This window comes from Hippocampus comes, unplaced genomic scaffold (genome assembly GCF_001891065.2).
Source record: "Hippocampus comes isolate QL1 unplaced genomic scaffold, H_comes_QL1_v1.1 scaffold620, whole genome shotgun sequence".
Taxonomy (NCBI): Eukaryota; Metazoa; Chordata; class Actinopteri; order Syngnathiformes; family Syngnathidae; genus Hippocampus; species Hippocampus comes.
In genome coordinates, this window is record NW_017804841.1 from 598,221 (window position 1) to 624,937 (window position 26,717).

Consider the following 26,717-nt stretch of genomic DNA (forward strand, 5'->3'; position numbering starts at 1 on the left):
AGGTGAAGCTCGTCCCCGAGGCTCTGCCTGGAACACCCAAATGGGCAAGCCCCCTCCACCTGTCACATTGTCACTCGGATTGGGAAGCAGCAGGGTGCCCCCCCCCCTGGCTCCGCCCCACTTTGTCCACTCCCACTCCTCTATTGCTCTTAATACATCAAATCCTGCATGCTTGGAGCGACTTGGGTATGCCTAATCATTAACTTTAAAATTAAGAAAACATGTTTTTTTTTTCTTTGCCTGTTTTCCATCAAAAGGAAAAAAGAAAAAAAAGCAAATATTCTCTGAATTGACTTCCAAAGATTAATTTTGCGTCTCACATTCTCAGTGATGGCAGTTAGCATGAGAAGTGACATCTGCTACTTTGGGAAAGACAAATAAAAGAGAGACAACATGTGGAGAAAATGCCAAGGCGACACCACTGTTCAGCCCAAACGCTTTGATATCACAGAGAATGTCATTGCAATAAACAAAAGACGACTTCAGACCGGTAATGATATAGACTCTTTCAAACATACGACTCGGAATCCTTTGTGACATCACGCGACAGAACCCAGCAGCTACTCGTCAGGACTCACTTGGGGATTGTTTCTCTTCTAACTGTGGGTCAGGCCTTGCGAAATCCTTGACACGGTCGTGAATTTCGACATTCGCTTTTGGAAAATTTGAAGTTATTCTTCTAATAACATTTTCTTCTTGAAAAAAAAAAGACTTTATTCTCGTAACTTTTTTCCCCCCCCTCATGATTTGACTCTCCTTTTCACTGCGCCTCTTATTTTAGCGCTTACGTTTTGCCATCGCTTTCGGTATGTTCCTATCGCTCTCCCTACTCTTTAATGGTAGCCTTTGTTGACTGCATCCGGAGAGGCTTCCCGGCCAAGCTTTGCTCTTCCTCACGGCACCTTCCCGTATGACACTCGAGCGCTTGCCGCTTCAGTGAGCAACACATGACTGCGCTCTTTCGGGCCGCTGCTGTGTGGATGAGCAACAGGCGGCCGACGGTCACTTCCACGAGGTGAGATGACGTCTGTCTGACTCACCTCAGCTGCAGTTTAGCTGCAAGGACGTCATTTGAGTTACCTTGCTAACATGCCTGCCGAAAAAGAATTTCGGAATATGATTGTGGTTATGAAGGCTGGCCCGACTTGACCCCGCCCTTATGCGGCTTGAGCAGTCTCTGTTCTACCGGTAACCCTGAGCAATCCAAGTTCTTGCACATCAATCTCCACCCGACCTGGCGCGGAACCAAAAACATGCAACAGAATGAGCCGAAACGTAGTTTATTTTGATTCACTTGACTGACTTATCGTTGGTATCACAATACCTGTATGCTAAGCGAAGTCTCGTGCGGGGTTTGTTTGTTTTACGCGGCCTTTTAAAACTGTGGGATTAAAAGCGGCTTGACGCACACAACACACTGCTATTTCCCTCCAGGCAGGAGAGGAGGAACCTTTCCACTCTCGGCTCTAACACTCCGCGCTAGTCACGCAAGCCTCATCAAAAACACACCGCGATACACACGTACAAAACCTCGCACTCGAACAGAGTGAGTCAGCGTTGCAACCCCGGTCGGGATGGTGAAGTCTCATATTGTGTAACGTTGAGTTTTGTGTTTTATGTGGCTATTGAAATGCTCACCACATGTTACGGTTACAACTACGTGGGCGACTTAGTTTTTGTTACATTGCCCTGCAGCCAATTGACTTCACGATTCTGAGGTTTTGTGTCATTTTACGTGAGGGGACGGCAACGGCAATGGACATTTGTATTGGCGTGCCAGAATGTATCGAACATATGCGCTTGCACACACGCACTGGATTAGATGCACCCGCATACGATCCATAGAAATCGAATACAAATGTCAAAAAATTCGATAGGCAGTCGAGCAATGTTATCGTTGTACCAACACATATTTCCACGTGATAGGTCACAAATGATGACCCCTGAGGTCCCAGGTTAGCCCTGTCAATCCCCAGACTTGTGAAAATCAAAATGGAGCAAAATTATTTCATGGATAAATATAAATATTATGTTCGGCCCTAATTTGGAGGGACTAGCTTTTTATTTGACAGCACTGACACATCAATGACAATGTGAGCAAAAAAAAAAAATATATTTGAAAAGCCTCAGTGGTGGAGTTCGAAACAACCTACTTCAGCCACTGTAATAAACATGTTTTAAATGAAAACCCATCTCTCATCTGAGCGGCGTGCTGTCTTTGTAATGGGAGAATCTTGAAAACTGGTGCCGGCCCCTTTTGTTGCGCATGTGTACCTAATAAAGTGTCCTCTCAACGTGTATTGCATTGATTAATTTGAGTGGCGCGATGTTCACTTTCTGGCTTGCCAACTTGTACAAAAACAAAGCAATAAAAGCAAAGTTGGCAGCGTGCTTCAAAACGACCCTGGAGGGAGGGCATTCGTTGCTCAATGTCGAAATAGAAAGATGCACCACCCCACAGTCAACAAATAGAAGTCACGTCTCGCCAAATTCGCATGAACTTACCGTCCGGCCGCACGACATTGGCTGTACACATATAATTCATGCAGCTCACGCATACACAAACACTGTCGTTTTTCATCATCTTGTCTACACAGTGCGACTGGGCGGGCGGGGGAATAAGAACTGCCCATAGTCTCAGTCCGAGGTCAGACACTGTCTTGTTTGAGGTAGAAAGTGTTTTTGGCGCAGATGTAAATTTCACTCTGCAGTCGTGGGGTGTTGCCCCTCCGATTTCAAAAGTTGTTTATTCTCAGATGCTCGGCAAGGGGGGAACGGGGGTGTGGGGGGGGGGTGAAAATTGTGTGTGCTGTTTCTGTGCGTGAAGGTGAGCTTGCCCACATGACAGAGTCAGGACAGGAGGCCGAACAAAGAACACGAATGCTTTCCTGAAATATAGTAACCCCTTAAAAACTGTCAATAAAAATGATGGCATCAAAGTGCATTGCGCATTCGTGAAATGAAAATTTGCACCAAAATATAATTTTTCAATGAAACTTTTCGGAAATCCCAAATGTGTATGTTGCCTGTCAATCTACCCTAATAGAGGGCCTCGTGCCACTCACGATAGTCGTTTGTTTCAGACAACTGAAAGGGCCCGATTGAAATGTCACAGTCGTGCCAAAGCAGTGTGGTCATGCGTTTTGGCACCTCACCCAATCAAGGGCGGTCTGTGCTCGCTTGTCTTGGAATCCCACATTGTGTCAAATGCTTCTCCAAGCCCGAGGATGCCGAATTTTAACATAGCCTCTTCTGAAAGAGCCGTCAATGTGTCATGAGCGGAGGGAACCCGACACTCGGGCATTGTTTCTTTACCTCCTCTGCAATGAGAACCTATGATGGCAGCTTGGCCCCTCGCTGTAGTTCGCATACAGTGCGCTGCAGGAAGTGATTAACAGGAAAAGATCAAAGTCGGCAAGTCAGGATAAACACTCCTATTCCTTTGGGGTAAACAGCACCACTTCCTTTTTTTACAGACTGACGGCTGTCTCCTCTGCCGCAGCGCAGCGCACACATTGTCCCCACATGAGGCGCTGAACCAGCAGCCAGGAAGCGAGTGTGATGGAGAGGTTGCCCAAATGGTAGGAATGGGGGGGGCGGGGAGGGTGTCGCAATGTCGGCGTATGCGAGATCCTCGAGCGAGTCAATATACACAACATTTCACTGGCAGAAGGACTCGCACTCTGCACTTAAGCAGAAGAAAGTATATCTTTATATATTTTTTTATTCGGGTGGAAATACAGAATTTTTACTGTCAATTAGCTACAGTGCTCTTTTATTTTGACCATTTGAAATGCTGCTCTAACGTCTTCCCATAGCTTTGCATTATGAGCTGTTAAAAAAAAAAAAAAAATGGCTCATAATGCCAGGAAAAATAACACACCTTTCCTTTCCCCGAAATTTCATAAATGTCAGAAGCTTGTGGTTTTTAGGCCGCCGCAAGACACACGGCGTTATTTGCCACCAATCATTCCTGGAGCGGTTCACATCAAACACTTCTCTTAAATTAGGCCACCGTCTCTCCGTCTGTTGCATCCGCGCGTGGTTTACGGTCGGTCTTATGAATTCAATCAGTCAATCGAAACCTGAACCACAGTTGACGTTACGTCGTCATGTGTGGAGGTTTAAAAAAAAAAACGTAACAAAGCTGCTTTCACGAAGAAGACGGTAAAGATTGCAGTTTTCAAAATCAAGTGAGTCGTAGTAAAAAGTCGACTGATAAAATGATCAAGGAAAGTCGTACATCCAGTGGCACTTGAGTACTCCCATTGTTTATACTCTGCCAAAAAACAATACTCTTCTTTGTTCTTTGCACACACGAGAAGGAGCTGGCATAAATAAATAAGGCATTTTTTTTCATGAAACATTCCATTAAATTATTATAGCAAGCGTTTTTCATGACGTACAATAATATAGATATATATATTTTTTTTGTAGGAAGCCTAAAGCGGATGATTGCTGTTAACATTTATTTTAATGGGGAATTATCATTGGCCATAAGTTGTTTTTCACAGAAGACGTGGTCACAAAACAAATTGAACTTGTTTTTGAATGTATGACTGTACCTCAGAAATTTATTCAAGCACAGTAATGAAGTAATTGTGCGTCATTACTTCCCACCCCTGTTGTTGGTTCACAATTTTTGCGGTGGTGACCTCACCGTATGCAAATTTTCTCAATTGGATGCATTCGCCGGTGCAAACCAACAGCTGTGCTTTCAGGAGCTTTTTATGTGTGTGTGATTCAAGCAGCTGTGCAGGTGTATCACTGCGAGGCAGGAAGCGGCAGCTATGAAGTGCAAACTAGAGCCAAAGTGCTTACTATGCATTTTGGCTGGACGTGAGGGTGAGAAAAACACCTGGTGGGCTGAAGAATACCATGTGGACAAAAGTAAAGTGGGACCGTTACACATCCCAACAGTGAAAATCCTTTTCACTTCACCTTGAACCTCTTCTGGAAAGACGTCCAGCAAGATTGCCCAAAATGTCTTCATAAAAATGAAGCTGTCATTGGAGCCGCACCAGCCCTTGGGTTCATCAATTGAGTTGAAAAGCCTCATAAGTTGGGTCGCTTGTATCCGAAGCCACCCGCTGTCATGAATCGTGACATTTTGATCCCTGGTAGGAAACGTTTTGCATATTTAATACTTTTGTACTGAACGACTGCGTTCCACATACCGCGAGACAACGATTTGTCGAAAGAATCTGGTATTAACCGTTTGATGTCGTCGCTGTGTTTACGTCAATGTCAAGGCGGCCCTTGTTGAACACCCCCCCCGGCCCCCCCATTCCCTCCTTCCTTAGGTGAAACATAACCTCCTTTTGGGCTCAATGGATGGCAGATCACAGGCCCTCGAGATCTAAAAGAGACAATTATCCTCAATTGAAGGCCGACGGTGAGAACAAACACTTTGCAAGCGGCGCAGGGGTCTTTCTTCTCTCAGGCGGTCAAGGGGGGGGGGGGGTCTAGTCCACTGACCAGGTCAAACTGAAGCTTCACCAAGGTCCTGGTTGGCGCGTTAAAACGTTCCGGGAGAAACGAGACACAAGCGCGAGTTTCGCTGAATCCAGACTGTCACAGCTCAGTCAGTTAAGCTTTTGCAAGTCCGTGTGAGCGAGAACCGGAAAGTAAAAATACAGCGTTTGGCCTTGTTGGTGCTTTTGAGGCTCCAGCCTTTGACATTGTCTTTGTGCTCGGCTTCCATGATGGATCGCGCAGCCTTTGCTGTGGTAGGCACGCAGCTCCGAGGCCAAATGTGGGTTTAAAAATAGCGAGCCCTGTGGACGCGCGGCTTGCTCGCACTGTTTCTCTTGGCCCGTCGAGGTCCCGACACATTGCCATTAATCCGCCTCAAATGCAAAGCAACATGAAATGATTCCTTGTCATTGCAGCTTGCCAGCTCTGCTCACAGTCGATCGCATTTGAGTCGGTGATAGAACAGCTCGGGCTAACTGTGGGTTTTGTCCTGCTGTTTTTCTGGAGCCACTCAGACACCAAACAACAGCAAAAAGAAAAAGAAAAAAAAAATAACCTTCACACACAAATGACTTCCAGTAATAGAAACATTTTTGGGCTTCTCTGCTTGCCATTAAGAAAAAGAAAATGAATCTAATAGATTCATTTGTCTTTGCGCCTGACAGGTCCAAGGGACGCTTCCATCGTTTAATTGGACGGGAGGTTCATTGACATCACAAGAGGTGAAAGGTCAGTGCGGGACAACCTTTGCCGCTTCTTTGGGTGCCAAGTTGTGTTTGAGATTTGCCAGGTGGGAAAGGTTTTTGCTTGTCTGGGCGGGAGTCTGATGCGAACATCTGCGCCGAACATCTCGCCAGAGCAAGAGAAGTCGGATTCATGCTGAAGCTCAAATGTGGACTCGTTCAGATTGGGGGAAGGGGAGGCGATTTTTCGGAAAGTCTCAACAACAACAACTCACTTGTAAAGAAAAAAGCTGAGCTGCCCCTCCAAATGTTGTACAACGTGACAGCCAGGGGCTTCACCGTGAAATGGCTTTAGATTCCTTTAGAGCGCCTCATTGTATTCCAGCCAGTGGAGGCTTTAAGATGTTTTCACGCCTCGGCATTTAGGAAATATTTCGTCACAAGTCAGACGCTCCACAAAGTTGCATCCATTTTTTTCAGGATGTAGAAGGCTCAGTTCAGCTTCATCATCTTATCACCAATTTCTGGCTGTTCTCAAATTCCATTTGTATTACCCATATCCTCTTCACATGAGCCACTGTTGCATCCAAAACGCAGCCCGCTTTCTGCCTCCTGATATAAATAGACAATGTTTACTCACACGTCCAGTTTAGCCAACAAGCGTCTAACTCTGCGCCTGACCCCTAACATAAACACGACATGGCTCCTTTCCCCAGCGACCCAGAGGGGCGCAGGTGGTCCACATGGACACCTCTATACGGGTTCTGACCCCGGTTCAAAGGTCACACCCCTCAAATGACGACCTTCCTCGCCGCCCCAAATTGCCCTGTTTATTTTTAGTCCGCACCGGGCTGTGTTGGGCTATTATAAGAAACATGAACATGAGGCCGTGTGCTAATTACCGTTGGGCCAGCAGACCCCCACTTTTGCTGATTGCTCCCATATGTCAGCCCACTCAAAGAGCGCAGTCTCGTCTGTCACCTTCACTGTCTCTCAGTGCTGCGGCGGGATGGCACTTTGCACAAAGTGCGCATTATTACGATTGCGGGCTGGAATCGGCCAAGTGTTGGATTTCCAGGAGAAGGATTAACAAAAAGTTTCACACTGACTGTTATCCCATGTCTGTATGTAATATGGGCGCCGCTCATTGGTCAACAACTTTGAAGGGGGTTCAAAACGAAACATATTGAGCAAAGTAGAAAACACTTTAAAATGGCTGAAAGAAATGTTCAAACTGTGCATAAATGTATCATGTCTCAACAGTGCAAGCACTGCAATATATCAATTGAAAATAAACTGTAGATTTCTTGTAAAATCTCCCAGTGATGTTGGATGGCATCTCAAAAGTGGAAATCAAGTAAAGAAGAGCACATTATCTCAGAGCCCGTTGCTGGAAAGGATCAGTAAACGAGGTGCAAGTATTTAAAGAGGCACAAAGTAATTGGGTCGATTTAGGCCTATTTGTGGTCTGAAGGAGGTTTGAAATAAAGCAGCCGAGGTGTCGGCGGCCCCCAACTTGTGAAGTTTACAAAAGGTTTGATTGGAGTAGGAAGCTGGTTGTGTGGATTAGCACAAAGAGAGCGCATGCTTCTGTTTGGCACTGCGGACATTTGATCTGATGATTACCGAGCCGTTAGGCACTGAGCATCGGGGAGCAAAAACTATCCGTTCAGTAATAAAGTAATATCATGCGAATCATTTTGAATTTGTGTTCATATACCCTGCATGTCTTCGACCATATTGGATGCGGAATTTTCATCAACGCTACTATCAACCTCAATTTTTTTCTAACGTGGATTGTTTGTTTTTAATTTTTTTTCTTTATTTTTTTATTTTTTTTTTATTCCATAAACTTTCATGGCTCAGCCCTCTTTCGGCCTACGTTGCCGGGTAACACGTGCATCGGTGCTGCGGCCGGCCGGGGCTGTCACCGAGGCGTCTGGCCAGTATCAGACAGCGCTGGCCCACCCGCCTCGATCTTCCCTGATGGATTAGGTTTCCATCGTGCCTCAAACCTGCAACTTCCTGCACAAATGAATCATTGAGAGAAAGAAAGCAATACGTTATGCTTCTTCTCAGACCTGCTAGTTAGCTATGATGTGATGTTTCCTGAGCGCATAAATGACTTTTAGGGAAGCCAAAAAGCCCACCTGTTTCGTGGTCCATTTGGATGTGGATATATATCGCTAGAAACACCTGAGTCAGTGACGAGTTAAGGAAATATCAAGAAAGTCACTTTGTTTGTCGAGGTTAAGGCTTTCAATTAAATGTTAAATTCTTCACATATTTTAACAATTTCTTATTGTTTTGTGAAGTGAATAGAGTGATATTTTCCTCATAAAAAGTACATTACATTTTTTCAGTTTTTGTTTGGGTGGGGTGGAACGGATTAATGGCACAACTATTCATTTCAGTGAGGAAAGATGATTTTTAGATACAAATGTTTTGAGTTACGTATTTACTAAATGGTTTAAAAAAAACACTGCCTTCGCATTTACAGTTTACGTTACGTAAAATGCTTTGTCTTGAGAATCTAGCAAAAGTGCAAAAACACTGTACTGCATCCTCACTTACAAATTTGAACAGATGCTGCTTTCCCTGCAGTATTTTTGTAATTCAGTGGAAATTGGTTAGAAATAGTCTTGTCGTTAACAGGCATAACTCCAAGGAATTGTGTGACTGTTTGTTTTGCACCGACATTAAATTTCCCGTCGCCCGTAGTCAGTCAGATATGATGCTTTACGATAGTTGCACGCAGTGCGCAGGTGGGCTTTGCAACTTCAGCATTTCATTTATGTTAATGGCACCTTGCCAATGTAAGGAGCTGGGGGCTTTTTATGACCTCGTTGCACCTTTCCCCCCCCCCCCTTTTTTTTTTTTTTGCCCTTGGCTATAACCACATTTTGTGCAACAGAAACGATGTCAGACTTATTCGTTTGAATATTAATCTGAATGATTAATATTCCATATATGTATGACCCATGTTTGTTTATACAAAGGCTTCAAAGCCAAGATAGGATCGAGCGCGAGTTGGGCTGTGGAAGCATCTGGCAACACTTTGCGGTAATGGTTGCTAACTTTGGTTATCAGGACTGAGCTCCCTGGATTAAGCTTTTATCCCAACGCTGGAATTTCAAACTTTCTGCTTTGTGAAAGCCTTAATTGAGGAAAGAGGCTTTTTTTTTGTTTTTTTGGAGGGGGGGGGGCGTCTGCTGAGGTAACACCCAGCTGTTGACGAGATGTTAATTTCTGGAGTGTCTCAGGAGCTTTTCCAATCGCTTTTTGCTGTTGTTTGTCTTTTCTGCTTTTTCTTCTACCTCTGCTGCAATTTTATTTGGTTGAGGTAATCCTTCAGTGTGCCAGGCAGCTATACAGTAGATTTTAGTGCCCTCGTCTTTGGTGGAAGACTTTCTTTGCCACCACTCATGTATAAAGGGATGTGGATTCATTATTTCTTCGACAAACCTGCTGAATTTCCATATTTTCTGTGCAAATAAAAGGGCGAGACGCAAAGCGCGGCAGCAGACAACAACTCGCCGTAGATTGCGCAATCCCTTACCCAGTGGGATGAGGCGGCCTGTGTTGGCAAGTTTCTGTCTCTTTATGTCTCCAACATGTTTTCAGGCACGTCTAAAATAAGCTCTAATTTCCCCCTGATTTGGCGAACATGTTTGATATTTGAGTCTTACACGTTAGCTTTGCCAATTGCACAAAACTGCGCATAAATGAAAGACAAAGTGCGCCACATTGCCCCCGCGCCGTGGAAGCCAGGTTACAGTCACTGCCACTCTTCTTCCACAAGAGCCCTGGCCTCTCTGCAAATTTTGCACCCATTTTTTTATGTTGTCACGTTGCCACGCCACCACTCTATTTGACTCATAAATCTATAAACCCGACGCTTATGTCGGTGCCTCACCAGCCGTGAATCTCACTTGAGCGATACCTCCTGGGAACATGCATATGTGTGTGTTTGCCCCCCCCCAGTTGTGAATCACTGTTGCCACCTGGACATCTGTTGTGGGCCACCTGATGAGCACCTAAGCAGGGCCAGCACACCTGACGGTGCCCCCCTGTGGTTCTGGCCTCATAGGAGCCTCCCAGATGCTCCAAACGCTTTTGGGCATCGGTCCAACAACAACAACAACAACAACAACAACAACAGAAGCAGCAATGGCGAAGTCAATGGGGCTTTGAAAATAAATCCCAGCACTTCACCACTCGTGTTTGTGTTTGTGATGTCCACTGCCATTGAGGAAAAGCCCCTTGAATGAGACAGAGTTTGGTTCTTCATAATGGAAGGGCTGGTAATAGAAACCCGCTGTCTCGCTGCGAAATTGGTTTCACATTTTTGAATGATAGCCAAAGCAGTGAAAGATAAAGAGCTCGCAAGGTTGTTTCAATACAGCATGAAATTCAAGAGGAGTTCTCCTAATTCGGTGTCTAGTGCCCCTCCAGAATACTGGAATACTCTCCACCCAGGATTGACGACTGCACACAGTTCCTGTACTCTTTCTTTCCGGTAATCTTCCTGAGAAACCAAGGTGGGACTCTTGGTTGAAAAGGTCACTGTCCTCCAGCATTCTTGGCTTGGCAGGGGGGCAAGGGTCCGGTTGAATTGGAGGGGCAGGTAACCAAGGGCATTGAAAGTCCAGGGGAGGTACCGAAATCGGGTTAGGCCCTTTTGGCTTTTTTTTTTTTTGTGTGTTGTTTTGTGGTCATTGTTGGCCAGGTTTTATGCAACATTCCTCCTGGCCCAACGGTCCGTTTAGACGGCAGAAGTTTAGAAGCGAGTGGGGGAAGTGGCCATTAAAAAGGCGGACTTTAAAATCTCAGCAGCAACAATAGACGCTGACCCCTGAAGCAATTTTTGCTATTGGGTACTTTCAGCCCCCCCCCCCCAAAAAAAACCTAAATAATAAAAATTATCACATGACATTAAAGCTTAACTAGGACAAGAAAAGGAAAGAGGATAGAGTGAGGAAATGCAGTGATGGCTTGTTCTTTGTTTTGCTAGAATGTCATCCAGTTTGTCAATCGCTCTAAGACTCTTTCTCCTGCCTCGATTGAAAACGGCAAACCTTTATTTGATTTATTTATTTTTGGGGGTCATCAACACGTCGCGCAATGTTGTAGTTTGCCCGAAGGGATGCAGCCAGAGCAAACGGGGTCAAGCTGTGGTCAATTGAAGCTTCACGTAACCTCTCGTCTTTCTATTTTTCCAACACTTGACGAGAGTCTCCTAAGGCAGGGCTCCCCTGAGACGGCTTTGTCGTCGTCCGCCGACCCGCCTCGCTCCTCCTAGGCGGCTTTTAAAACAGATTACAGGTAAAATGGGTTGTTTTACCCTGGAGCCTGCTGTCACTGAAATATGGATGCGTTTGAAGTGCGAGCCCGTACGCAGTCAGCTCAGAAGTGACATGTTTTGGTATGAGCGGGATCAGTCATTCCGACGGCGCTATCGCTACCCAGTTTGTCTTGTCACGGTGAAGCGTGGCCAAATTCCTCAAGCCCATCGCTATCCTCCGGTTACTGCTTGCTCATCGCTTGCTCTCTGCGGCTTTGTGCAAACGAGAGATGAAGCCACAATTCCGACAGTGGATTTATGCGTCGGTTTGTGTTTACGAATTAAGACCTTCTTGCAAAACAGCTTGCCCAATATAAGGGACTGCAAGTATGCGCACTCTGCAAAGCAGCAGTTTTTTTTTTTTTTATTCTCAGGCACGAGATCTGTAATCTGCTCCCATACAGGAAAAAGTTCCAAACCCTCTGGCATCAGATAAGTGTGTTTTTGTTTGTTTTTTGGGGTTTTTTTTGTATCTGGGTCAAGCGCATTTCTCTCGGAGCGTTTGGAGCAATGCCTTTGCTAGACAGAGGTTATTCAAGGCTGGCCTACAGGGAGCAGATTATGACTAATGAGTTCCAAGTTAATGTGACTGACCAGAGGCGGCAGCTGTCGGGAAAACCAGCCCAAGCGTTATCGTGTGATCTCGTCACAAGCCCACAGGAAGTGCACCGCTGCCGACGCCGCTCACGTCGGACACCGGATGTTGCGAGCTTCGTCGACTTATAAAGAAATATTCATTGGATGTTACGGGCAACTTTATAGCACAAATGCTTTCATGATCATGATGTTCAGTACGTCTCGACATTAAACCGCATGATCCAATTGAACCGCGCGTGGCCTTTGCCGCCTGTGCTTCCACCCACAAGTCTGATTTTGTACGGTGCGACGTTAGTGTCACGTGTGGCGCTGTTACAGCTTGCAAGCGGCCAAGATGCGCTTTGTGGTGGTTGTGGAAAAATGGTTAGGCGTTGTGGGAACACAACAAACCTCAGCGTTAACCCAAAGTACGAGGCATTGACGACGATGAGGCAGCAGAGGAGAGCACCGAGGCGTTCCTTCGGTGCTGCCGGCAGGGACTGAGGGAGAAAGTATGTTGCTGATATTTTTCGATATAACAGGCACATTTCAGTGCATTTGCCCAGATGACCTGGAACAGAATCGCTTTTGCCGACACCAGCTTTGTCGTTTTCAGATCAGAAAGAATAGAGGTGATAATGAATCTCGTTCTTTACTTAACCCCTTTCAAGGACGGCGGTTACTACAGTGGACAGCATATCATGTTATCAGGTTACAGGGTGCATGAAAGGGTTATTAATAGAGCATATTGATTCTTCATGATTGACGTTGCCATTATTGTGATTGCGCAGTTAATTGAAAAAAAAGAAAATGAATACCGCTCTCTGCGTATATCTTGGCAAGCTGCATCCAGGTTGTTTTTCCCCAGACGGAGACGAGATCCCTCAAGGTACGCTTTTGTTTTCCCCTATACTTGGTTTATTGAAAGCTGCGCTGTGATACCTGACAAACAGAGATAAGTGATCAGTAATTGCTTTGTGGTTCCAGGCCCTCAAATCAATTATTTTGCCTCCCCGGCAAAAATTAGAGCCATTTATTTGAACACAAGCTCCGCTTAGGTGAGTCATCAGGGCTAATTGAGACCTGGGGATGGTGGCCCTTGTTGGCAAGCGACGGAAATGTCGCTGTTAAAAGTTTTGCTTGTGCGGGATTATACAAACTTGCGCCCACCAAAACGCATTAAACTGTGGCACAGGACAGCCGGTCAGAGCGCCGAGGTGAGAGCGACAGGTGTGGAAATGATCTCAGACCCCACCCAGTTTTGCCGGGGCTCCTAATCACCCCTCGCCGAAGCTGCCATACGTGCATTTTGGCCTGCAAGCAGCAGAGAAACCTGGCAATTACAACATTACGGATGGCTGACTGAGCAACGTTCGCAGCTGGTGAGAAACAGAAGGGAGAAAAGCACCAGCAGAGTGCGAGTGTTCCCACCGGAAAGCGATCCAGCGCATACAGTCTGGAGACCGCGTTGATGTGCCTCGGGCGGGGGCGGGGGGGTTCCGTGATGCCACGCCACCCCTTAGGGGGGACGATAGGGTGTGGCCATTTAATCCATCAGTGATTTGCTGCGGGTTTAAAATCGTTCATTAACTTTGAGTGCGACCCACTCGATTCTAAATATCTTTCTCCTACAGAGGAAATAGTTGTCTACACCGTATGATTAGAGAGTTGTCCAGATCACGCTGTGAATGATTGTAGCACATGCCTGGCGTCAATCTGCAAAGAGGTGTGCATTCTTGGCGTTTTCCAAGGAAAGCTAAAACCTCCTCATTATTTATTGGTTTTAAACAAGAACGGTCCGTGACTTCGTTCTAACAATTGGTGCTTGAGATTAAACACCCCCACAGCCTCTCTGGTTCTTTTATTCATCGGATTTCAGTTGACAGATGGATGCAGTTGTAGCTGCTCAGGGCGGCCAGATGTGGGAGTAGACAACCAATGTTTTATTGACAAATCAGGAATGTACAGTATTTTGTAATATGAGAACGTATAGTCATTATTTTTTGGGGGGGTAGTTATCTGCATAATGCACACACAGCGTCTAATTAATGAAACAAACGAGAATCCACGGGTTGACCTTGCGCTGTTTTAGATCAACTCAACTCACCTCAACTCAACTCAGATGGACGCGACTGGATTCCGTCCTGGTTCAACTCAACTCGCCCCAACCCGAACTTGACTCCGCCGGAACGCAACTCCACCCAGCTCAACTCAGATGAACTCCCCACATTTCCCTCAGCGACACCCCACCCGAGCTCGACTCAATTTCAATCTTCAGCCCGACTTCCACTTCAATTTTAATCTTGTTTTTAAATCAAATCAATAGGCTACACATCACAATCAATTTATTCTAGCCTGGGTCGAAATATACATTGAGGTATTAACCGATCTAATTGATTTTGTCCCATGTTAAGTCCTTTTTAAGTGTCTGTTGTTTTTTTTTTTTTTCTTTTTTAATACGCTCCACTGTGTCCACTTGCATACCTGAACCAACGCTATAAGTAATCAAATAGGAGCCTTTCATGTGATGTCCCACCCAGAGGCTTCTTCTTCTCCCTTGAAGGAGACAATACGCCAATTCATTACCGGAGCTGCCTCTTCAAAGCCACTCAGCCACTCCGTATCGAGAAACTCTAAACTCACATCCCAGACGGGCTCCTTGAAACACCCACTCAACCCCCTCTGGGCGCTGAGGTGACGGCTGGATGAGTCCACATAAGTCACGGTGGCCTGCACACATCCCCTCCTTAAAGCCTGCCGCGCCACACCTATCCCCCTCGAGCGACAGGTGGATTATTGGGCACTGCTATTTTTGCATTCCCTTGCCCGTCGTCTTGCAGCACGCACGTTAACTGCGGGAAAGGCAGTTGAGATCCCGATAGGTTGAGTGATGCAACTTCCTGTGGAACATTTGTCTTGCAGAATACTGTATTGCAAATTTTTCTGTGGTGGGTCGAAATGATTTGCTGAGGACATGACTCACGTGTGAATTTAAACTTTTTATTTTTTATTTTTTAAAGAAAATAAACTATAGTTGGGAAATGGAGTAGCACCAACACTGTATCCCATTTCTAAAGTCTAAATTTTAGGTAGCAGGGGCAGGCAACACATGCTATCAATCCAATGTTTGCACTTGTTGACTGACTAAATCATAGTGGCCATAAACGCCGTCAAGATGTTTACCGCTCCCGTCATCGTTGAATTCGTAACGTCCTTTTGTCCCTTCGCCAAGTGTATTCAAAGCAAGTCCTTCCGCCGTGTTTGTTTTTGCTCTGTCATGCTTTGTCACGACCTCAGGAGGCCGTTGAACCACTTGAGGGAAACAAAAGTCGCTTGACCTGTGCGCTTGAGGGGATTCATGAAGCGAAGCGCTGTTTGTTCACCATACGCCGTGAGCTTTACTCGGCACGCGTTGTTTTGTCTGGCTATTTTGATAGCGCTTTAGGATTTTTTTTTTTTTTCAACTATGAGTTTTTTTTAAGATTGTAAAGCCTGAACAAACACATCTCGGCTTGAGTCATCTTTTCATCTCCGCAGCCAAGTCTCTTAATTGTTATTCTCTGGGGACATGCTTGTATCGCTGCAGATCACTTTTAAGCACGCTGACGCGACACATCGATTTAAGAAGCGCTTCCTTCCGTGGGTGGCAAAAAATCTCTCTCTGCATTATTGTCTCTCTCTTTCTCCCCCGGTTCAATTGTTCTTTGCCAAGTCTGACGTCAGCCCACGGCGCGCGCGTGTACAGTTTCTGTTTTGACACCAGTTCCTAATTACACATGTAAATGATTGATCATCTGGTCTCTCGGCAAGCGTAGATGGAGGTCCTCGTTACAAAGATGTTTCTGTGATTATGCCCAAGTTCAGGACACTCTGTCCGCCGCCGGGTATGAATGAAAGTGATACCCGCGCAAGGCCCACGAGATGGGCGATTAAGTTTTGAGCACCTGCCGTTTGGACCCAAGTTTGTCTCTTTTAGTGGGCTCGAGCTCCACAGGTGTGACTGGGTGTCTGTGGCTTTTTTTTGGGGGGCGGGGGGGGTCTAATCCCACGCAATTTAAATCCGAGCCGGCCGCTCGCACCTCTAAGCCGACTCTTTGACACCCGAGGAGCCTGAGCGCTTGAAGGCACAACGGCGCGACTTTTGTGAAATGCGATTTGGCTAATTGATTTTGGAGTGGCCAGTTTAGAGCGCCCGTGGTGGGAAACTGAAACCGCTTCTGCTTCAAATGAATCCCCTCAGTGCGATACGAAATGACTCTGGATGCAAAACCCTTGCCCGTGCTGTCTGGAAAATAAACAGCGGGCCCGAAGTAGCCGCTATTCCCCTGCTTTCACAGATGCGTTTAGAAGCTCTCGTTTCCCTTCTTCGCTCGGCAACAGCTGTTGATTCATCTGCACTTTGACTCAGGTATGGAGCCAATCTGAGGGCCAGGAGGGTTTTAACCCCAATCTTCTGCTCTCCTCCGTCTCGCGGCCTGGCCCACATGGGCCGAGCAGCTGCACTTCCCATTGATGTGCCGGGCTGCCTGGATGGCTGCCTGGCTGGAGGGAGATAGATTGGAGGGGAAATGGCTTAATTGTCCTCACTCTCACTGCTGGAATGCAAATAGCCCTCCACTGTTAAGCCTCCTCGGCGAGGAAAACCCCACGCTGAGGAGCATCAAGGTTTTTTTTTTTTTTTTGTCTTTGTGTGGAGTTTTTCCTTATTTTTCCGAAGCGTGAGAGAACGGCCGTATTTCTATTCAATAGTCTATTGTTACTAAAAATGTATTCAGAATGATGTATTACCATATAGGGTGGGGAAAAAAAAAATCAATTGTGATTTTTCTCCCCTGATCCTAATCTTATTTTTCCGAAGCGTGAGAGAACGGCCGTATTTCTATTCAATAGTCTATTGTTACTAAAAATGTATTCAGAATGATGTATTACCATATAGGGTGGGGAAAAAAAAAATCAATTGTGATTTTTCTCCCCTGATCCTAATGATGGTGTTACACCCACATGGTCACCAGGGAGCCCTCAAGGACTACGTGAGTAGCCCGCAGGCCTATTCCAAAAATAGCTCACCGGTGATTAGACGTTTGTGACTCTCCAGGAATATTGTCAAAGCGATCATTTCAAAATGTGAACACTGGCAGAGGTGTGGCCAACTGACATTTATTTCTTTCATCACTCTTGTGAGAAACCGCAAATGTGATCAATGTCTCCCCCCTTCCAATCCAACAAGTGCTGTGAAAATTAGACTATGTTTGTCGGCACTGAGTTTGTAATGCGTATTACTGCCACCAGCATGGCTGGAGTGGAGCAGTATTGTTTAGTTTCTTCAAAGGAGTCATGTTTAGGCTTGTTAAACGTTGGCCGAGGTGTAGTCATACCTGTTTTTTTTTTTTCTTTTCCCTCGGCATGCAAAATCACCGTTTCATAGCCCAGTAGGCTTCGCCATTCATCATTGCGAGGTCAAGCAGATAGACAGGTGAGGGGTCGTGACTCGTGTCGAAAAGGTTGGAGATGAAAGAGTTAAATGCCGAGGCGTATGTATCCTGTCTGACTTTGATCTCTGCCTCAGGTAGCTCCTTCCTGGTCATCAGTCTTGGCCCCCCGAGCTGACGGGAGTCTGCGCCTTTCTCAGAAAACGTTTGCTCAGACGCAGACTGTCTCCTCACCTCGACAAGAGGGCCGGCGTGATGTTTTCAGCCGAACGCGCAAAGCGACACGTGTAAGAAAGGTTCTTCATTACATGTCAGTTCGGTCACATTGTCGGTTTCGTGTTTGCCAACTCAGTGTGACGGTGTTGGCAGGCTTCAGACAAACACTGAGAGTGATGCTGCAGCAGCGTTTTAAAAGCCCTGGCCCATCCTGGCCCCGGTGGACTCGCCCTTCCAGTGACAAACTCTTTAATATGACAAGGTTAAAGACCTGAAGCGCTGCAGCAAAAGGCGCACGACGAAGTCGGGGTCAAGTGAGCAAACCAAAAATGGCGGCCAGCAGCGTTTGTCCTTATGTTGTTGTGTCGTCTTTGAATTGGGACACGTGCGCTTAACGAAGTGAGCTATGCTGAGAGTGGTTTAATTGGGCTTTTACATCAATTTCTTTAACTTACCAATTGTTTTTAAAATGTCATCTTTCCAAAACATCTGAGAAGAAGAAAGGCATTCAAAAGACATAACACCCTATATTGTAATATCCCCTCACTGTGTTTCTCTATGAAAGTTGTCATTTGATCGGGCGTGAAGTCTGGCTGTCGCAGAGCCTTTGTGTCGCGTTGTATGTCACAACGGAACTTAACACTTGACAGAACCGAGGCTCGTTGTCAGCCGCCGAACTTAATCCCCTCAACTCGCTCCCATCGAAGAGGGAAAGACGGAAATGTGACTTCATCAAGATGTTGACGCGGCAGTGACGGCTGATAACAAGAAAATAATACGAATTAAAATACTTCATTGGAATAACACTGACTGCCAAAGCGACCGCTGACGGACTCATCCTGAATAACGATCACATGAACACATTTATTGCTATATACGAAGAATGTCTTTTGTAGCTTGTCTTGGTCTTAACATGCGTGACACATTGTGGGGCTTTTGCACGGCGGGCTCGAGACGTATATCATCGCCCCCCAAAAGCATCAGTTGAGTGAATTTTCATATTTGAGCGATCTCTCTCTCCACTCGCTTTGACATTTCTCAACTCCCATTTAAAGTGGTTGGAACTCGGAACCTTTTTTTTTTTTTTTTAACCTGCCTTTCCTCACAACCGCCCCTTGTCCCGAAGGCCAGACAGATGCCCCCTTCCTCCTCCGCTTGTCATCCTGGTCACCTCTGGCATTTCAAACCGACGTTTATCTCGCACATTGTTGTCTGTCGGGCCACAAAGGTGAGTTCACGTTACCCAGGGGGGGGCAGGTAACTCCAGGAGGATAATCCTCGGACCTGGCAAACCGGTCCTTTTGTGGGACCCGTAGCCGTGTTTCATTGTTTCTGCGGTTGTGTGTGTGTGTGACTCCTCGGGGTAAATGATTGTCCGCTTGCGTCGCTGTTTCCACCTCCATCTGTCAGCTTGTAAAAATAACTCGCCAAGCCCGAGAACGTCTGCCTATTTTACATGTAAGGATATCGGCAGCTTGTTAAAATGTGTTATGGATTATTATTTGCTGACTTAAAGGCACTATTCATTTGTCTGCCTTTTTTTTCAGCTGCTGAAGTGATGCAAGACTATTCTATTACTGACATTAACTTCTTTTTTTTTTTATTGTTATTATTATTATTAAATGCAAGACGCATTTTTGTCCTCAATAATTAACCCGCAGATATCATGATGACTTCACCGGACTTCCGATGCCACCTTTCAACTTTCCAGCAGGAGGGATTCTTCGGAGTCGCAATTCTGCTCGCCTTTCTCTTCCCCCCTTTTTGGGAGTGATGCGTGCCAGCTTAACGTTTTATTCCCACCTCCCCTGGCTCTGTGGCCAGGATTTACAATGGAAAAAAACATCGTAGATCTACCCCCACCGCCGTGTTGAGCTGGTGAAACTGGAATGTGTGCTTTGGCAAGATTTTGTGAGGAGCGTGAAGAATTAAATAAAAAAAAAAAAAACACTGTGCTGTAAACACCCAGCGTGCACCCAGACTGGCTTCTTTGTTCCAGATGTGGAGGATGCATGCATGCATGCATGAGGCGGCGCTATTAGTGCAGCTACACTCCAGCAAGCACAGTAACGCAAAAACACTAGCACTACTGTACTATGCTGCCTGTGCATCAGCTGGGCCCTGGACACCGTATAAAAAACTGTTCACCAGTGTGCCCAGCTCTCCAAAGTCCAAACCGGCACCGAGTGCACTCCCAAGCGGCCATCCAAAGTGGAAGCCATGCAATTGCCCTAATTGTCGCTATTTGAAGCACACGTGACCGTGTGACAAGAGTACTCTCATTATTGCCCAAGCTTATTGACTTATTGTGCCTAATTGGTTCCAGAAGTCCTTTTTTTTTTCAACTAATCAATTAAAAGTTGACACCGAGCGATGATGCTGTCTGGCAGTCATTATGTAAAGGAGTCGTTTAAAACGCAAGCTTAACAACCGGTTGAAAACGGGCGTGTTGCTTTTGCAGGGAATCAATCCGAACCGTCCCAGTGAATCGAAATAGCATTACATTGCTTTTAATTGAATCCAATTTCAGCCACAATGTGGAATACATCATTGAACTTTGCTTCAATGAACAGTGTACTTTGGTAGTCATTGTCCATGAAGACTTGTTTTTTTTAACAAGCGTGTCTGCGCTCAGAACGTCGCGCACTTACGAGATGGCTGACATAAAGTTGAACATTGATTTGATGATTTTTCTTAGCGTTGAGGTGCAAATCGTGTTTTGAAAAATCTCACTCTATCTGTTTTGTTTCAGGTATCATTCAGACCGACGTGAGGCCATCGACATTTAAAAGCTTATGTAAGCACATCATTTCCACACCTATGGCTTGCCAATTGACATTGGAGCAGTGTTGAAGGTTTTTTTTTAAATATTTGGTATCCGTTTGCAGATCAGCGCCAGTTTGAGACACTTCATGGCCAACACACTCTTCCAACGCGTGCTGCAATTGACACGATTCCTGGCGAGGTTCTCCAACCAGGACCTGTTCTCGACATGGACGTGCAGCGGAGGGCCTGCTACTGCCACCACCGATGAGAACACGGGGCAAAGTCAGGTAATGTCTTTTCAAAGTCCTACACGGGAACTCGGCATGAACAAAAACCCGATCGAGCAGATACTTCGGAAAGTGAGAAACCTTCACCAGTCACAGCATTTCGTATCCACCTCCATCTTGAAACGCCGCGCTGAAATGGGTCGGCGTGTTTGTAAAACATGACGTGCTAGCGTGGAAGATCAGAGCCGCTGCAATTGTTTCGGAATGCGCTCTTTGGTTTTAGGCGCAAAGAATGTCATCAATCTGCGTCAGAGCCGCATGACGGACAGACTCGACTGGTGTGCGCCGAGGCCACACACACCTGTAGTGGAACAGGCCCCGACGCGGGCCTAGTGTGTGGCGTGTGTTTAGACGCCGCCGAGTCTGGGCTACGTTGGAGAGCGCTGATGTTTTCAAAATGTTTGTATTAAGAGAGACATGGCGTGGACCCATCCCTTTGCCCCATGACTGCAGGGCTCGTCTTTGTTCTGGGCTCATTGTACAGACATAATTACAAGCCTGGCAGGGCCTCCCCTCCTCCTCGTGCGTGCGTGCGTGCGCGTGCGTCCACACCTTAGCTCTCATGCAATGTGTTGTCTTCTCTCCTCTTCTCTTCAATGCTGAACACTCAACGCCGTCTTTGCTAGTCTTGAGAATGTTTTTAACCTCTTTGGAGACGTTTTTTTTTTCCCCCCTGGACTTTTTATGAGTGCCAGTACACTCTTCACTTCTCGTCAGTATAGAAGACTAAAAGGTCGATTCACTCGTCCTGCAAAACTTTTTCAATCTATTTGATGAAATATTTTTTCCAAAATAAAATCATCCTTCGGCCGTTCTGTTTTACCCTCTTTATTCGGAAGCTCAGATCCCTCACAAAGAGTCATGCCCCACCCCTAAAAAAAAAAAAAAGGATCTTGTTTTGACCGGCATCATCCTGCCCCCAAAATGCTTTTGATGTTAAAACCAGAACAATATGAACCAACACCTCTTTTTTAAATGTCACTAAAGCAATGCGCCGCATGCCTGCGGCCAACTACGATGAATGCAAAGTAACGATATGAACTTGCAGTGTTGTGCCAAGGAGGCGTCAAATCACAATTTATACCCTCTGAATCAGTTTTTTTCCCCTCTGGTTTTTAAAGTAAGAGTTCACACTCACGTTGTGTTAAATATTATTTCACCAGTATCTCAGTGTTGACGCTCACATTTCTAGCTGTGAATGAAATTGCCCCGTCATGCTAATAATTTGTGGCTTTGTTCTGGCGGCCTGTTTTGGCTGCGTGAGGCTCGGGAAGCAGTCCAGCCCCCAGCAGGCAGGCCTTTGCCATGGCCGCGTAGCTGCAGGCGGCGTTTAGTAGGACCTAACCAAAATGATGGGTTTGGACAGCGCAGCAGCAACACGCTCAGCCCACCAAACGCTCTCGCCAATGACACCATATCTTATTGTACATAATACATATGCGTGAACACATGATGGCTCTATTTTGATCAAGAAATACGTGTGTGTGTGTGTGTGTGTGTGTGTGTGTGTGTCATGTTTTCATCCACAGCACATTTTTTGTCAAGTTGAACAGAACTATGAAGACAGCATTACTTTTAAGACTCAGGTTTTTCTCCCATGTTTCTGTGTGTATGTGCATTTATTTTATTTATTGTTTGCTGAGGCTGCACCACTCTCCCATCCTCTTTTGCCACGGTGTTTACAAACCTTGTCGCAGCCCCAATGCATCACTTGTTTAACAATTGTTTTTGACGTGCAGTATGTGTTCTGTTGCCGCCATCTTTTTTTTCCGTTGCTGGGAATATTTAGAAATGGTCTAATTGTTTAAAACACATCAGAAAATAGATGCATTTTAATGAAATGAGCTTATGTATGACCTGAAGCTGCATCTACAGTGTCTATTATGAATTTAATTTTGCCCTTCAAAATGCAACGTGTATTGAGGAAGTAAATGATTTGAGCTGTTTTGAGAAAATATCCTTGAATACAAAATTAAACCTGGATGCATCAGACAGTTTGTGCAAGCACACACAAAATTCAAATATAACAAAATATAATTACCTATAGCGAAAATATAACTATTCCGGCCAACATCGAGGATATAATCCTGCCATTCAATTTGATTTTTATTTTCTGCAGTCATTTGTATTAATAACTCATGTCAAGTGATTGATTTCTACATTTCGTCTAGTCTTTTGTCGGGGTTGTCTCTCGGTTAAAATGCCCCGTGGGTACACATATTCACTTCAGATCTTTCCAAGCACTTTTCCTTGTAGCCAGAATTCTCTTTCAGAAAACACGAATAGCTAATAAAGACATCTTTTAATGATATTCGTTGTGCGCTCCGGGCGCTGTTTGGGCGCCGGTGTGGACTCGCAGACCGCTCTTGTCAGTCACCGCGAGCATGACACGATGAGGAACGTGAATGAATCTGTTGCTCTTGTATGGAAGGGAAGGAGGGCCTTGATTCGTGCGTGCGTGCGTGCGTGCCGGTACGGCGCTGCATCTTCGCGCATGTTAATGAGGTTGCAGGAGCTCCAGTGACAGTTTGCGGCTGGAGACCAATGGGGGGGGGGGCGAGCGGGGCAGCGAGCTAGAGAGAGAGAGTTTGCATGACACAAGCAGTGTGTTAAATAAAGCGTTGCCCGCAGGAGCATTGTCAGCTGGGAAGAACGGTTTTATTTGTCAAACTTTTGCTTTTGTTGGATTTTCCCTGGGAGCTGCGGACGCGCTGCCCTTTGGATCTTCTCGCCATTTTCGTGTGGATTTTGTACAGGTTCTTCGCCCCCTCCTCCTCAGAACTCATGAAACCATCTTCCCTTTCTCATGATGTCTATGGCTCTCATGCCTGACACTCTCAATGGCCCCGATCCGTCCAAATCGGCTTTTCTCGAGTTTGGACACGCGCATCCGGCTCACCAGCAGCGCTCGCCGGGGCTCCCTCACATTTACCCCGTGCACGGCTTCCACGCTGCCGGCCATTCGCAGCACGACGGCTCCTTCCCCGCCAGCGCGTCCTATGGCCGCTCTTTGGGCTACGCCTACCCCGGCGCCTCGAATCCTCATGCACAGTCTTCTTACATGCCCTACCAGCACAACAACAACAACAACAACAACAGCAGCAGCAGCTCCAGCAGCAGTTTGAGCCTGCACGGACGATTAGAGCACACAGGTACGTACAGGAAAAAAAAAAGAAATCACTCTTGGGCGCACGGAAAACGCATGTTTGAACGAATTCAAATTGAGCATATCGTCTCTAATATCTCCTTTGGATGCGCTTAGTTTTCTATGTAGAATCATGGATTTTTTCTAGAACTAGTCTACAGTGGTGCCATGTACAACCGGGAGTGCAATATTGAGCTATACTGAAACGAACCTTTTTAAGGGGGGACTGTTTGATAGTTAATTTTAAACAATGCATTGAATTTGAAATGAGTCATGGAAAATAGTGACAAGCAATTATTTTCGTGTTGTATAAAACTGTTGATCAAGTGATTTAGTTTAAAAAAAAAGCTAAGTAAAACGGAACCAAAGAAGGTAAATTGCAGTTTGATCAATCTGCCAAAACATGAGGCACGTTTTCTTCTTCGGTGGACCACAAAAAAATGACGTCGGCCAAATGTTGCCCATGGGCCTTGAGTTTGACAACAGTCTTTTTCAGCAAAGGGGAGCTGTCGTCAACCTTGTTTTTTTTTTGTGCTAATTCTCACTAAACACAATAGCAGAAAGACGTCTTTTATATTGTCATTAGGAAATGTCATTCTCAACTGTAAATAAGTATAGATAGGTTGTGCATGCACAAATAAGCACGTGAGTCTTTTGTGTCATCCTGCTTCAATCTTGCACATCACTTTACAATATCATCCGAAATGGTCACACTTCATCTTGAACTGATTTGATTCCCAGATCACGACAAGTCCCCCGCGCTGGAAAACCGGGACGTGCGTTTAAATGGCAAAGGGAAGAAGATCCGGAAGCCCCGCACCATCTATTCCAGTCTGCAGCTGCAGGCTCTGCACCAGCGCTTCCAACAGACCCAGTACCTGGCCCTGCCCGAGCGCGCAGACCTGGCGGCCAAACTGGGACTAACTCAGACTCAGGTGGCCGCCCCAGACTGTCACTCATATCGGCTAGAGAATAACTGAAACAAAAAGTCTTTTTTTTTTTAATCTAACTTGCCTTGCAGGTTAAAATAAAATGATCAGGAATCATTCCAGACACGCCTGGAGATCAAACGTGTGCGGGGAGTGGAGGGGGAGGGAGGGGGGGGCAAATCCCAAAGCATAATTGTTGTGATTTGTCACCGGATCTCATAACGCCTGACTTATTTACTCCACTAATTACACTGTTTGATTAAAGCGCCTTAACCACAAGTTAAGAAATCAGCTCGCGAACGCTTCATGGTTACGCGACACATTAGATCCGGCGTACGTGTGATAATTGGACGCTGTCTAATTACATGTAGCTGCCTGAAATTGGTTTTTGGATGAAGTGAACACTGCGTTCGATTACGTGTGAGAATGTCAAGGCTATGAATCGTCTCATTAAGACGCAGTAAAAAACCCCCCCCCCCCCATTTACTCGCTCTAATTATATACATGCGAAGTGGAATGAGGAAGTAATATTCGTTTTGACTCGAAATAATAACGATGACGTGACTCGAAACAATAACGATGACGGTGTTGACCCCTAACAGAGAGCTGTTTCTCATATTTTGACTTTCATTTGTGGCCTATAAAATTATACGCGCCGTAATACTCCTCATAAAAAAACATCATTAAACAAATAACTCTCTAAGAGTGCCAGAAGATTATAGCATCATTAGTTTGTGAATACTGTACTTTTTTTAAATGCACTTTTAACGTATTACGTTCCATTGTCAAGTGATATGATGTTTCAATTTCAAAAAATCTCACTCGCCAAACAACGTCCCAAAAAGTGGGTCGTGGGAGAGCATTTCAACTGTTCTGTCGCAACACGTCGCTGCCTTAATAGATGAACGAATACATCCCGTATCGTGAAATAAATTGTCATTTTCCGATCGAGTGAGCAAAATTGCTGCGTTTGATAATCAGGCGCCGTCACTGCTTCAATAAAATACAATTGTTTAATGTTCAACAATCACATCGAATTGAATTGGGTTGCAGCCGATCGGACAATAAAGTGCAGCGTTTTTTCCCCTCTCCTCTTTACAGGTGAAAATCTGGTTTCAGAACAAGCGCTCCAAGTACAAAAAAATCATGAAGCACGGGAGCGGACCCGAAGGCGAGCACCTGAGCAGCACCAGCTCGGCCTCGCCGTGCTCGCCTCACACTATGCCGCAACTTTGGGACGTGTCCATGCAGGCTAATAAAGCAGGTGGCCCGATGTACCCCAACAATTACATGAACAATCTGGGCCACTGGTACCCCAACCAACATCCTCACCAGGATGGCATGTCCAGGCATCCGATGATGTGAGTGGATTGTCTACTGCGAACGCCGCAACACGAATTTCTTGGCTGGATTACGCGCTCATTTTGCGCATCGTTTGACGGGACATTTAAAAGACACCGAAGAGGACTTTTTTTTTAAACAGCGCAATGTCTGGATGAATGCGTTTTGAACAGGTCGTGTGCATGATTATTAACAAAGGCGTCGAACACATTTTCTTGAGTATTGAGCAAACGAACAGACGTCGGGAGCCTTGCTGTGACTTTGCAATCGGAAAATTGCGGAGATGACTCCTTGAAATGCGCAACACGGCCCAGCGGCGTCTTCAGCGAGGGGACGCTCGAACGGGACCCGGCCAATCCGATGTGAGCCGCAAATGAAACACTGTCACTGTTTTGAAATGAACGCATAAAGATTGGTTAATTGCTGCTATGTGTTTGTGACGACTGCAGTCTCTTATTCCTTGTACAAAAGAATCAGCATTTAATGCAGTTACATATGTACTATTTATACACAAGACTATATATAT

General features: G+C 45.7%; 2 protein-coding genes and 1 long non-coding RNA gene across 3 annotated transcripts in view; all 3 read left to right on the forward strand.

Annotated features, from left to right (window-relative positions):
• LOC109516427 (uncharacterized protein C16orf52 homolog B-like) overlaps window positions 1-26,717 on the forward strand; it is a 426,069-nt gene that overhangs the window by 338,873 nt on the left and 60,479 nt on the right. The window lies entirely within an intron of this gene.
• Window positions 3,481-26,717, forward strand: part of LOC109516659 (uncharacterized) — a 42,147-nt gene continuing 18,910 nt past the window's right edge. Inside the window, exons 1-6 of the long non-coding RNA XR_002168384.1 lie at window positions 3,481-3,581; window positions 5,304-5,395; window positions 6,141-6,204; window positions 17,645-17,794; window positions 20,476-20,520; window positions 20,612-20,776. This is a non-coding gene — a long non-coding RNA (uncharacterized LOC109516659). The remainder of the gene's footprint in view (window positions 3,582-5,303; window positions 5,396-6,140; window positions 6,205-17,644; window positions 17,795-20,475; window positions 20,521-20,611; window positions 20,777-26,717) is intronic.
• On the forward strand, window positions 23,336-26,620 carry dlx4b (distal-less homeobox 4b). Its single transcript, XM_019871041.1, has 3 exons — window positions 23,336-23,928; window positions 24,663-24,856; window positions 25,952-26,620. The coding sequence occupies exons 1-3, from the start codon at window positions 23,583-23,585 to the stop codon at window positions 26,213-26,215; spliced, it is 804 nt and encodes a 267-aa protein (XP_019726600.1). The 5' UTR covers window positions 23,336-23,582; the 3' UTR covers window positions 26,216-26,620.

Coding starts and splice junctions, on each gene's coding strand:
- dlx4b (XM_019871041.1), top strand. CDS start 23,583: ATGATGTCTATGGCTCTCATGCCTGACACTCTCAATGGCCCCGATCCG. Junction 23,929..24,662: donor CGGACGATTAGAGCACACAG/GTACGTACAGGA, acceptor TTTGATTCCCAG/ATCACGACAAGTCCCCCGCG. Junction 24,857..25,951: donor TGGGACTAACTCAGACTCAG/GTGGCCGCCCCA, acceptor TCCTCTTTACAG/GTGAAAATCTGGTTTCAGAA.